This window comes from Ruditapes philippinarum, unplaced genomic scaffold, assembly GCF_026571515.1.
Source record: "Ruditapes philippinarum isolate M1 unplaced genomic scaffold, ASM2657151v2 ctg9381_1_1_1_1, whole genome shotgun sequence".
NCBI lineage: Eukaryota > Metazoa > Mollusca > Bivalvia > Venerida > Veneridae > Ruditapes > Ruditapes philippinarum.
In genome coordinates, this window is record NW_026857192.1 from 19,107 (window position 1) to 33,583 (window position 14,477).

The 14,477-nt window shown below is 32.7% G+C and overlaps 1 protein-coding gene across 1 annotated transcript; it reads right to left on the reverse strand.

Annotated features, from left to right (window-relative positions):
* Positions 1 to 1,980: 1,980 nt before the first annotated feature.
* LOC132749039 (uncharacterized) lies at positions 1,981 to 6,458 on the reverse strand. The gene is made up of 2 exons (XM_060738715.1): positions 4,979 to 6,458; positions 1,981 to 3,209 (listed from the first exon to the last, which is right to left on the reverse strand). Exon 1 carries the CDS (start codon positions 6,388 to 6,390, stop codon positions 4,990 to 4,992), a length of 1,401 nt encoding a protein of 466 aa, XP_060594698.1. The 5' UTR covers positions 6,391 to 6,458; the 3' UTR covers positions 1,981 to 3,209; positions 4,979 to 4,989.
* Positions 6,459 to 14,477: the final 8,019 nt, after the last annotated feature.

Here is a 14,477-nt window from a genome sequence, read left to right on the forward strand (position 1 = left end):
CATGGTCAATGAAGAAAAAAACATGTTTGTACACATCTTATCATGTTTAATCATGTAACATGATTTCTTTTTCGCTAGGGTCAGTTTAGAGTCTTCAAGCAGGACAGCCTGCACATTCAGCAGGCTCTATATTGATGGCAATTTAAACTAATTACTTTCAGTTCAAGCAGTTGAAATGTTAAGTGCACAATTACAAGATTTTCAATTAACAATGTTCAAAGTCATGTACTAATGGCAATTACAGTGCCTGTGTATCTTGATTTAGTGTGTAGGTTTAGAGAGACTAAAAGGAATCAATTAAGGAGTAATTTAGGTGATTGATATATGATAATAACTTCTTAATGACAGGGAGAAAAACAACATAGAGGAAACTAAGCTTTTGAAATGGTACCTAATCTGTTTCATTTCCATGACAATACTTTCTCTATTTATTTCCCTTAATGCCATCTTGTCATATCAGTGTTCAGTAATCATAATGTAAAGTGTTTTACAAAAGAAAATAGCAATATAAAAACTGACAGAGACATGAAAAACATTTTGTGATGAAATAACTGTGAGTTAATATCACATTTAATGTTGCAGGAGTTGCAGCCCCTGTAAAATTTTAATTGCATGTTCAGTGATTTTAGTACTTTGATTTCATAACATACTTGCTACTTAAATTTCTACTAATTTGTTCCTGTATAAATACATGAGGAAAGATAGTGTGGAAAAATTGTTACCTTTCATATATTACTTACTTCACCTCTGAATGCTAGCTGCAGTCATGACTTGCCTTTGCTATTTAGTTACTGTAGTTTACTGACAAATAGCCCCACCCTAATCGCTTAAATATTGTAAATGTACTTGTCCTAATCTTCAATCAGGACAAAACCATAATTGATTTGTTATTACTAGTGAAAATTTCAATTAAATGTATACTGACTGAATAGTGAATGTACAGTTCCAAATGTACAAATTTAACAAAGTCTTCTACAACTATTGACCTGGGAAATGGTTAATTAAATAATCAACAAGAAACAATCTTGACAGTTTTGAAAGATTACATAGCATTTCACTGACAAGAAAAAGGATAATTTTCGTTTTTCTAAATTTCTCAAAATGCGACAAATGTTTACCATATTAAGTCTTCTGGAAATCAAAGACACCCAAGGGAGCCATGTCTCTGACATATGTCAAACTAAATAGCAGTAATGAATATTCACAGCTTATAGTTATATGCATTTTATTGGTAAATGGAGAAAGATGAAACCAAATTGTCATCTTTTTATTACTGTGTGAATACATTTCCACTGGAAGAAACAATCTAGTTTTAAATTAACTTTTGATGAAATGCAAATAATGTAAATGTTAGATGTTCATTTTCAATAATAAATGGTAGTTTAATGCAACAGTATTTTTCTGTATTATTGTGAATTTGATTAGTTGTCATGAAACATGGCGTAAAACTCATTAATTCTAATTATAGAAGCTTTGATTGGTTGAAATGCATTTTGTTGATGAATTTCATTGTCAATGTAAATTTGGTTACACAGATTACAATATTGATTTAAATGTACTGCGTTGATGAAAAATAATGTCCCCCCATCCAAGCCCTGGTGATGGATGGGGGTCATTATTGGAGTAAAAGCCGGAGGCCGAGCATGTATACGTAGCATTGACGAATGCTATCTCTTACAAGTCGCATTTTAAAGAAAACGAAAGTGAAAGTACAATCGGAAGTACCCGTCACGTGACCAATACCCATAACCGGAACCGGTGAACCAGTAAACATCAAATTTTTAAAGATAACATGTTGACAAAATATCCATAATAAGGGTAGGGCTGTAAAAAACCCAAAAAAACCAAATGGAGGGTGGTGTATACATGCTGGGCCTCCAGCTTTTACTTCAATAATGACCCCCATCCATCACTAGGGCTTGGATGGGGGTACATTATTTTCGCAAAAGCCTCTGGCTTTCGCATGTATACGTAGCATCTTTAAAATTTGTCAACAAGTATACAAAATTGTCAACCAAGAACAAAAACACAAACTATTAACATTATACTCACATTTACTACCCTGAAAAAACCAAATATACAGATTAAATATACATCATTTCATTTCTGTAACAAAAAATATTATTTGTCATATCAAATTGACCTTTGTCAAAAGGTATCAATTATGAGAAAACAGCCTGAGCAAAAGATAACTCTTCATCATTCAAAACGGGTCTGTAGTAAAATTTATAGAAATTTTTGTCAGATTTCCAATCAGCTGCATCCAGTAAAGTTTTCAATGTACATTTATGAAATGCAGCTGAAGAACTGGCAGACCTATATGAATGAGCCTTAAATATACCAGTGTCAATACCCGCTAATTCTAGCACAGTTTTTAACCATCTTGCAATGGTACTTGTAGAAACATTTTGAAAAGTTACATAAGAAATAAAAAGTTGTTTAGATCTCCGTAACTTCCTAGTTACGTTAATGTAAAATAATAAAGTATGAAAAACACAAAGAGATTCCTCCTCAAAATGTTCTAATTTCACACAAAAAGAATTAGATCTACTAGATCTACTAGTTTTTAATAACCCCGGAAAATAAAAAGTCACATGATTCGCAGCACATCTCATAAAATCCAAGTTCATAGAGACTAAAGTCTGAGCCCTAGGAGCACAACTGAGGGCTATCAAAGCCACTAATTTTAATGTTAACATCTTTAAGGATAACGTTCTTAAAGGATATAACGTTCTGAGAAAGTTAAGCACTACAGTCACGTCCCAGGTAAATTTATAACGCAACTTAGGGGGATTTGAATGAAAAATCCCTTTCATAAATTTAGGAATAAGCACAGTATTACCACACCAAACATTTCCAAAAAATGGAAGTGTTTGCAATAACATAGCTTTATGTGTGTTCAATAATGAATAAGACTTCTTTCGCAAATGTAAATGATACAGAAAATTGACCACTATCTCTTCAGTGGTACAAAAGGGATTTTTACATCTTTCACAAGACCAAATATACCAGTTTTTCCATGCCAAATTGTATTGTTTGTGTGTTCCTGGTCTCCAGGCTGAGGTAATGATATTAGCAGCTCCTGATGAAATGCCTCTATAATTGAGTGCCTCCCTGATAACACTACAGCGATCAGGTTCAAAGATTTGCCGAGCGGATGTACTCTTCCATTGTGTGGGAGAACCAACAGGTCTTTGTGTCTCGGCAGCCTGACAGGGAGAGAAACAACATATGGTAACATTAATGGAAACCAAGGTTGTGATTTCCAATATGGTAAAACTACCAAAGCTTTCTCTACTTTATCTTCAAAAATTTTATTTACCACCTTACTTATTAAAGCAAAAGGTGAAAAAATATATGGTTTGTAAGAATTCCAAGAGACAGAAAAAGCATCATTAAAAATAGCTCCTGGTTCAGGGTACCAAGAAACAAAACAATCTAACTGTTTATTTATCCTGGATGCAAATAAATCTATATCAGGTGTAAAGAAATGTCTACATAATCTTTTAAAAATTTCAGGTTTCAACATCCATTCAGTAGAGTCTGAAAACTGTCTAGAATAAAAATCAGCAATAGTATTATCTATCCCTGCAATATGTACTGCTGAAATGAAAATGTTCTTCGGCAAACACCAGTGCCAAATATCTGACGCTAATTTATCTAAGTCTAAAGAGGCCATACCTCCCATGTCTTGAATATATGTTACCGCAGTGACAGAATCACACTGAAATTGTAAATGAATGTTTGTGCACTTTGAATACAAAGTTTGTAGAGAAAAGAAAATTGCCAGTAATTCTAAATAATTAATATGATATTGCAATTCTAATGATGACCATCTAGCCTGAGTAACCTTTCCAGACAAGAGGTCAACACAACCAAAACCTGTAAGCGAGGCATCTGTCCTACAATAAAAATCAACCTTATTTGGTCTAATTTGTTTACCATTTTTAGCTTTTAAATTGTTCAACCACCAATTTAAGTCTTCTATACTTTTCTCAGACAATGTAATACTTTTTTGAAAATCTAAACTTTGATCTAAACCTAAAATTTTATCCCTTTCTAAGTTACGATAATGCATTGGTGCTTCTAAAACAGCATAAAAAGCATTAATTATTGATCCAATAAAAGATGCAAGATCTTGTATCACTACATAAGGTTTTTGTAATAAGGCTCTGGCTTTTGACAAAATTTTCTCAATTTTTTCTTCAGTTAAAAATACCATAAATAAGACTGAATCAACAATGAATCCAAAAAAGACAATTCTTTGACATGGAATACATACAGACTTTTTCTTATTAACTGAAAAACCAACTGATTCTAAAGTATTACAAATTAATTGTGTATTCTGTGCACAAATATCTTTAATCTGATTCATGATTAAAGAATCATCTATGTAATATGCACAGCGTACTCCATGAAATCTTAGCCATGCATAAATAGGCTTTAAAATTTTTGTGAAAACCCTTGGAGCTGAACTTAAACCAAATGGTAACACCTGATATTGCCAAAGTGTATTATTCCATATAAACTTTAAATATTTTTGATAATCAGAATGAATTGGAACTGAAAAATATGCATCAGATAAATCAACCGAAGTAAAATAATCATCTCTCTGGATAAGGTCCAAAACTATTTTAAAATGTTCTTGCTTGAAATGTTCATATAAAACAAACTCATTTAATTTCTTTAGATTAATAATTGGTCTGAACTTTCCATTAGGCTTTGGAACTATAAAAATATTCGAAATAAATTCACCTTTTTCATGACTAGAAGGCACAATTGCCCCTTTCATATATAAATCTTGTACCTCTTTATTAATAATAAGCTTTTGATCATGAGGAAAAGATATTTCTGATGGAATACATTTTTGATGAGGAGTACATATAAACTCAATCTTATAACCTTGAATGGATTCTAAAATCCAGGGATCTTCGGTAAATTTTTTCCATGCATTTAAACATGATTTTAACTTGCCTACCTGTAAAACATTTATTCGTTTGGGTAAGTTGCAGTACTTGTAGCAGAGGCCGAAGGTCTTCGCCTCCCTCTAAAAGAGCCACGATAATTGCCATTGCCATATTGATTATGCTGCTGGTTGTAACCAGTATAGTATGGACGGCCACGCCTTTGGTGATACGAGCCTCTGTAACCAGGTGTTCTTCCCCTGAAATACCTGTTTTCATATTTAGGAAATGCTAAGGATATTCCTGTATCGCAATTTTTTATTTCCCTGCCAATATCATCCCCAAACAATTTCTCAGTGATTGGAGTTGACTGACTACAAATATTTTTATATTTTTTCTTGAGATTCGGGCGAATTATGTAACGTCTTCGCAAAGATAATTGGTATTGCACCTGACCAAACATGGTTACTGCGTCAGAAATATATTCCTTTGCAGGTAACGATAAATCTGGGCCCATTATCTCAGCCAACTTAATAATTGGCACAATTCCTGCAGCCACTAGGTTCTGAATCTCGACCAGCAAACGGTCATAACTTCGGCCTTTCTTTTCTAAAATTTTCCAGACTTCTGCATTTACAATTGGTGGCCCTAAATTTGAACAATTCTCAGGAATTTGGTATTTTTGCATTATCTCTTCAATACAACAAGCAGACGTACAAGTTGAATTTATCAACTGAGCAAGAGAAGGGGAAATGGACTTTCCACGCACAACACTTTTAAGTTTGGGAGGCGCCCATTCATTTAAACCTTGATCATTATTATTCGGGTCTTTTCCCCCAAACATAGCATCAATAAATTTGTTTGACATATTTTTCTGTAATGGGACAACGTCCTCAGAAATTTCCCCATCTGAAATGTCCTGAGAATCTACTTGGATTCTTAACGGGGGTTGTTTATTTACGTCAAAATCATTATCCCCATAATAATCATCATCAAAATAATTAGGGACAAACTGAGACTCATCCTCAATTTCCCAATTGTCACGAGGCTGGGGCAAAGGGCGCTGATTACTAGTTTTATTAGCATCTGAAGATCCCAGACCAAGTTTCTTTCTCAAAACATCTAAATCCTTGGCAGATAAACTATCAAAATCAATAGATGCCCCAGTATTTTTAGCTTTCTTAGAAGGTTTTTTAGGGTTCGACTTCCCCTTCTCTTTTTTACTTTTATCAACTTTTACAGCCTTTGTTTTTGTACCCTTCTTACATGTATGTGTACTTTTATCAACAGATAAAACAATAGGATCAAGAACAGGTTCTACGCCTGTTTGGGTATCATTATCAATTTCAACATTAGCACCTACATTAGGTACCAAATACTGAGCTTCAAAGCCCGAAAACTCAGAACTATCAGACGAATTTCCACGTGCAAAATTGTTACCACGTGCACGCTTGTTGCGGGGTTTCTCACCCTCACTCGAGCTCATTTTACAAATAAAACTCTAGACTACGTCTAAGAGAAGCTCGACAAAATATAAAGAATAATAAACTAAAAGCTTACAATGTATAAACCGAAAACTTCCTATAAAAATTAAGTTTTAAATCGGAAAAACTACTTCGAAAAAGAACACGACTTGTACTCGAGAACGCAAACATCAATAATGATGTTTACTGGTTCACCGGTTCCGGTTATGGGTATCGGTCACGTGACGGGTACTTCCGATTGTACTTTCACTTTCGTTTTCTTTAAAATGCGACTTGTAAGAGATAGCATTCGTCAATGCTACGTATACATGCGAAAGCCAGAGGCTTTTGCGAAAATAATGACCTTGTGGCACTTAAAAAGATATGTTCACATGTAGGTAAATGATGCTTCTTAAAGGCATATTTTTTGGTTCACAAAGTGAATTTTCTTACAAAATTAATTAAAAGAGCCTGTCAAAATGTTGTGACTGAATTTGTAATACAAATTCAAAAATTCCAAAACACTTGTGTATCATTATGTTTCTGGGTAGAAATTCTGAGTGATTTTGAGAGGTAGATTTTTAAGTTATATATTTGAGGCGTAGTTGATAAAATATTTGTTTTTAATGTATTAGCCCTTAATCTGCTAAATCTCTGAAATTGACTTGTCCATCCTTTTTTTTTTAAATTTTCCATTATTATTTGTGTGGATATCATGATATGAAGTTTTAAGTAGAGACTGGTCAGACTGTATGGATGTGCAAGTTGACCTAGCTCTATAATTAAAGCAACAAAGGCTCATCACGTTTGGTTCCATCAAGATATATTGGATAAATTGACCAATGATAAATTGGTCATTGAGTCCATTTGTCTGTATTACACCTACTATGAACATACAAAAAAAGGCATATATAAGACATGTTTTTTTCTCGGTACAGTAAATAATTGATTGACGGTTTAATCTTGTCAATATTGACCTCATTGTTTCAGAAGCCTAACAATCAAATTGCACGTAACAAATCAATTGTATAAATGACGATAGATAGAAGCTCCGCTCTCAGAGATAAAGCATTTTCTGGATTGTCCCGATGTCACATGGTTCTTTTATTCACTAATCTCGATATACTTTTGTTTTTTTTCTCCATATTCGTATAAGAAAGAAGCACAGGCGGTATATCAATAATATCAATAATCTTATTGTGTAAGAAAATACCAAGACTTTACAGATATCTTATAGGCCCAATATGCCTCAGGAATGGTTAAATTTTTAATTCTCAAAAGTTTTTTTTTTTTTTGGTATCCTATTATAAATTCCAAAAAGATACTGACATTAACCAATTACCTTGACCATCTTTTGCTTATGTTGTCTTCTGGCAATTAGTACAATTATAGTAATATAGTATTTGTATGGAAGTCTAAATACTACTTTGTTCACATTTTGCTACTAGCTATTATGACAAAAAAATCATGTCCAGTGCTAACTTTCTTCAAGTAATTGACATCTATTTAAATGTTTTTAAATTCATAATTTCTTTTTATAAAGAAATACAAATTTATTCATTTCTGAGGCATAAAGTGCCTTGTAGTTTAGGTAATGTAACTTATGTAATGTTATATGGTTATAAATGTTTATGTTTACAAAATATAGAAGAGAAATATAGCATAGTAAGTTCAGACACAACAAACATACTATACTACATATCCTAAATTATAAAGTCATTTGTATCATATGTAAACAAATGTTTTACACATCATGGATATCTACAAACATGAAAAAAGGTGGACAACAATCTTGTGATTGATGATTAGTATTGCAGGCTCTTTGAATTGGTCTATAATGGAAGAGGTCTGTAATAGAACAAAATAAATATTAGTATGTTGATAGTTTTTAGTATCAGACATAACAACAAATCACGAAAGAAATATATATGGTTGTTGTTGGCATTTAAGTATCATAAGAAATGTATTATGTGGTTTTTCTTGGCAAGTGTCATTGTGATACATGATGTAATGTTAGTGTATATATAACATATATTTATATAGCAGATAATAAAGTGTTCTTGAACAAAATATTATTACTCATCATATAAATGTTTGATCATCCTTAGAGATCACTAAAAATTTTATCAACATTTCTTTCTAAGAAATATTTTTTAAGTATATCCAAAGGATACAATTCTTTTGGGTTTTTCTTTTATTTATATTTGAAATACCTATAAAAATGTGTGTAATGAATGACCAATCCACTTTAATAACATTGGTTTTAATGCTATGTAGCATTAGTAATTTATTGGTGTTGCTCATATGAGATAATGGTCCTACCAAGGTCACAGGCACATCCATGCATCATATAATATGCTCGCAGATTAAGAAGATTAGTCCCAAGGGGCTGCAAACACCATACATGTATTTAGGGAGAGAAGTTGTTAACAATTCTATATCATGAATATATTAACAAAAAAAAGGGAAACACTAGTTTTATCTCATAAATTAACACGGTGCATCATAAATGAATATTTATAAGGGACGACACTGATATGCTGCACCTCTGGGACTAATTCTCATCAATGAATCAGTTAGTGAAAAAAAAAAAAACGGCAAAAAAACAATTGAGATCCGATACTACATTGTTTACCATTCTATCATGAGAACAATGAGAGTTAAGGTGAGACTTCATAATCCATGGAGACTAGACAATGTTGCATCAATATTTCACGACAGGTGCATTCATGATGAATTCGATGCTCATAATGATTATTAATAAAAAAACACCTCGTGCCCTGCAGAGTATCTTAAATGTATTGCACACTCGAATAAGTGATTAATCATTAATGAATAATTGATGTAATTGAAATTTATGTCCTGTTCTGCATACGGCTATCCTATAACTCTAAAAATGGTTCTATTTACAGCTATGATCCATGGGGAATATATGTAACAACAATTCAATATGTCACAATATTGAAGATGAAATGCAGTTGTTTTTGTTTGTTTTGTTTTTTTATGCCCCCACAATGTGGGAGCATATAGCGTTGCACTTGTCCGTCCGTCCGTCCGTCCATCAGTCCTTCCGTACGTACGTCCCGAAATCTTGTGAACGCAACTCCTCTTAAACCGGATGGCAGATTTTGCTTAAACTTACAGGGATGAACAACCTTAACGTGTAGATGGTAGTAAAGGAAGGAATTTTTGCTGCGACCAAATTTAACAGAATTATGGCCCTTTGTTGATTTTTTCACTAGATACTATGTAGAAATTTTGTGAACGCAACTCCTCTTAAACCGGATGGCAGATTTTGATTAAACTCCCAGGGATGAACAACCTTAATGTGTTGATGGTAGTAAAGGAAGGAATTTTTGCTGCGACCAAATTTAACAGAATTATGGCCCTTTGTTGATTTTTTCAGTATATACTATGTAGAAATTTTGTGAACGCAACTCCTCTTAAACCGGATGGCAGATTTTGCTTAAACTTACAGGGATGAACAACCTTAAGGTGTAGCTGATAGTAAAGGAAGGAATTTGTGCTGCGACCAAATTTAACAGAATTATGGCCCTTTGTTGATTTTTTCAGTATATACTATGTAGAAATTTTGTGAATGCAACTCCTCTTAAACCAGATGGCAGATTTTGCTTAAACTTCCAGGGATGAACAACCTTAATGTGTAGATGGCAGTAAAGGAAGGAATTTTTGCTGCAACCAAATTTAAAAGAATTATGGCCCTTTGTTGATTTTTTCATTATATACTATGTAGAAATTGTGTGAACGCAACTCCTCTTAAACCGGATGGCAGATTTTGCTTAAACTTCCAGGGATTAACAACCTTAATGTGTAGATGGTAGTAAAGGAAGGAATTTTTGCTGCGACCAAATTTAACAGAATTATGGCCCTTTGTTGATTTTTAGTTTTCAACTTGTGGCACATGTAGTCCAAAAATATTTGACCTAGAGTCATAAGATTGACAGAACAGTGGCGTGTGGGGGCATCCGTGTCCTATGGACACATTTCTAGTTTGTTTTTTTTTTGTGGGGGGGGGGGGGTAAAAAGGAAAAACGCAATGTTCTTTATAAATAATTTATATACATTTTCACAGTAATTTAATAAATTGGTGCATTTCCTTATGGTTTTTTTTTTCCGTAGGGCATGTGTTTCCTTACTTATTGATGGCAAGTGAGAAATATACTTGTGTATAGATCTTGTTGAGTATCATATTTAGATATATGTGATGAAATTATTTGTTTGTAAGAAGACCAGCTTTATGTCAATATATCATATGTGATATATCAAATGATATGTCATAGCTCACAATGGAATGGTCAGCTTCCTTTATAAGGCCAATTTAAGAGGAGTACAGTAAATCAATTACGAGCAAAACGTTTGACCAGATCTGAACGTAAATTGGTTATTTTCATAAATAGTGTATTTTTTACATAAATATGCGTGAGGTACTAATCAAATTATGAATTTCTAGCTGTGCAGAATAAAGATAAGTAAAAAATGATAAAGAAACTTAGGGAGGCAGCATATCCTAGATTTAAAGTAAAAATTATCCAAAAAAAAAATTAGACTTGAGAAAACTATATTGAAAGTTGCAGAACTGTATTCACAATCCAGGTGATATTTGCAAATATCATGAAAATAAAGAGTTTACAATTTTCATATTTGAAATTCTATAGTCATGGAGCTTTTACCAAGAATTTTATAAATTGTTCAGTTTTTTGAGTGGCTGGCATAGTTGAGTATTGAAAACATTGGACTGCTTGCCACATGAGTTCAAACCGTGTCGATCAGGCCTTTAAAGCTGTTATATCTGTTGTAACTAATAATAGTTACTTGAGCTAAGCAATTTGCTTCCGCTCTAATTTCTTGCATTGTTATATTAACACATATAAATTACACACAGAAATTATTATGTGATATTTATGATAAACATCTTTGCTGATGTCAAATTATTTATCCTAAAAAAGGATGGCCATTTTAAGCATCTCCAGCATAATAAATCTATTTTTTTTAAAGTTCCACATGCCAGAAGAATTGCTTCAGGGAAAGTGGCATTGAAATAGAACTGTCTTAAATCAGTAAGAATTCTGTCAACAGATATGGTGAGATAATGATCTACTGCATTTTGAGAGATTTTCAGACTCTGTAAATCACAAAAGGTCTGGTGTAATGTTCAAGTTTGAAGATATGAATTATATAGAAACAATAGCAATGCCCAAATTTAATGTCAACGACTTCCTGAATAATTTCAAACAGAGATAAAAATTTAAAAAAGGTATTTCTTTCAGTTTTCTATAGCAAACATGAAGTTATGTATGCCCTATAAAGGGTATAATTATTTAAAGATATTTTGTACTCAAAATTGATATTTGAAAACGCTGATAATTGCTATGCAGTCTCTTTTTAAATGTAAAATAAACATCTTTTGTGTACACACAAGAATATTATTGTGTTACCTTTTAAAAATTTTCACACTATAGGAAAGATTTTAAAACACAATACAAAAATACACTTCAGCCTCATTAAAACGCTCATGTTGGGGTCCAATGTCTCAACACCGCGTTCTAACGAGGCTCTCATTAGAACGCTCATTGCGAAATTACCGCATTACCCCACCCACTGCATATATATTTAACGCTGATTTTTTTACTTACTGTTCAATGAATATCGACATTATCTTTTTCTAAAATCATTCAATGATGTAAACATATATTATATTCACAAATAATACTAATTATATTTAAAAGAAAGGAAAAACTTTCGAAAGAAAATTATAAATCATGAATGTAGTGTAAAACAGGTAGCCATTACTGTAATGACGTTTTATTAACTAGGGGACACAACTAAAGCTGGACTGTAAATGACACTGTAATTTACAGTCCAGCTTTAGTTGTGTCCCCTAGTAAATCAAACGCCAATTACCACCTGTCATGGCCGCTCTATTTACAGTGCAGGATTTTAAATTGATTTTGGGCTTGTGGGTTATTTAATTCAGCGAGGTTTACATGTCAAATATATGTGTGTGAATTTTAGTTTATTTATACTCACCACCGAATGCCAATGTAACAGTTATGATATGAATTTGAGATTTTGGAAACAATTTGATGCATGACTGATGGACAGGTAAAACAACAAAAGAGCGGATAAACGCTTACCTGGGCATGTTTTTCACACCTTTGGCGATCATAAATGTCCTAATAACAATTGTTTATTGTACTTGGCTATCAAATTGAGCAAGCGTTATAGCGCGCTATAAATCTAAGTCTATTTAAAAAAAAATTTTTTTTTTTTTTGGGGGGAAGTTTGTTTTTTTTTTTTTTTTTTTTGGGGGGGGAGCCAAGGTCTATGAGCGCTCTACTGAGATTAGCGTTATAGTGAAGAGCGAGTTATCGAGGCTACAGTGTACATAGTTATTATTGAAAACTGAGGGGGGGGGGGGGGGGGTGTTAATAAAGGTTTGCATTAAACTTAACTGTCAGTAAAGTGTGCAAGATCATGAAAAATTAATTGTGCATTCTCTTTATTTTATTCAAATTAGACACAGTAAATTTTTTTTAGATTTCAATTAATTTCTGCAGTGAAAGTATTTTACCAAGAGATAAGTAAAGTATTTGCTTTTTATGACTATTTCGTTGATATCTGTTTCAAAACTTTCATTATCAATGTATATAACCCTAAAATTGACAAAGATTTACCAGTACTGGCTATGGTGATACATGGTTGTATTCCAGTAAATTACCCAGTATTTCCCTTCATCAGTAGTGTACAAATTGCTGGCCAGTTCATGTTTTTGATTTGGTGAATCTGAATTAATTTTAGAAAACTGATAAATGTCTCTGATAGAGCAGAACTGTCTAGACCTGATTCTCCATAGAGTCTGATTAAACAGCTTGATCAATATTTTTAATTTTATTTTTGACAAATTTTTATAATTTAATGATAATTTTTATTGACTTTCCTTTGACCTCAGATACCCTTTCTGTTCCACATTGTATAGTCTCATAGTCTGCTATCTTCAGATAAAGTCAGTAAAGAATAGAGACAATCCATTCTCCTTTAATGTTTTTTTATTCCCTTTCTTTTGCATCCCTTTTTGATTCCCTTTTCTCTGTTATCCCTTTTGGATTCTCTTTCTCAGTTGTTAAAATTGTCTCTTTTTGATTCCCTTTCTCTGCTATCCTTTTTGGATACTCTTTCTCAGGTGTTTAAATTGTCCCTTTTTGATTCCCTTTCTCTGCTATCCTTTTTGGATTCTCTTTCTCAGTTGTTAAAATTGTCCCTTTTTGATTCCCTTTCTCTGCTATCCTTTTTGGATTCTCTTTCTCAGGTGTTTAAATTGTCCCTTTTTGATTCCCTTTCTCTGCTATCCTTTTTGGATTCTCTTTCTCAGTTGTTAAAATTGTCCCTTTTTGATTCCCTTTCTCTGCTATCCTTTTTGGATTCTCTTTCTCAGGTGTTTAAATTGTCCCTTTTTGATTCCTTTACTGTTATCCCTTTTTGATTCCTTTTCTCTGTTATCCCTTTTGGATGCTCTTTCTCTGCAGTTGTGTAAATTGTCCCTTTTTGATTACATACAACACATTGTCTCAGTTCTCAAGTTACACTTTCAGGAAATGAAATCATCACTATACCATTATTCTTTGTTGAATATCTCTGTTTAATTTATTAAAAGACATCCAGAAAAATAATGACAAATTGAATCACATCAACTTGATTAATGTATTACATTAAGTTTCTCAGTTCCATTGTGTGTGTATAGGAGTTGGGGGGATATTATATTGCTACTAACTTTCAGCCTCTGTTAGTTGTCTGTTTTATGAAAAGATTATAGGTATCATAATTCTAGAAAGCACAAACTATTTCCTAGACTAATTTAACCATCCCCTTCCTTCAGAATTCTGAATCAAAATTCTTTTTATAGTAATATGATAGGAAACATATCTTGGTCTGTTGAATTATGTTAGAATTCTACACAATATAACTGTGTTTTTAAATGATCAGAGAGAGGCTGCCAATGGACCTTTCCGGTGTTTACAGTTTTATGTAAATTGGCTAACTTTTTATCCAATCGCTACACTGAGATAATACATAATCACTGGTTGACCTGGTT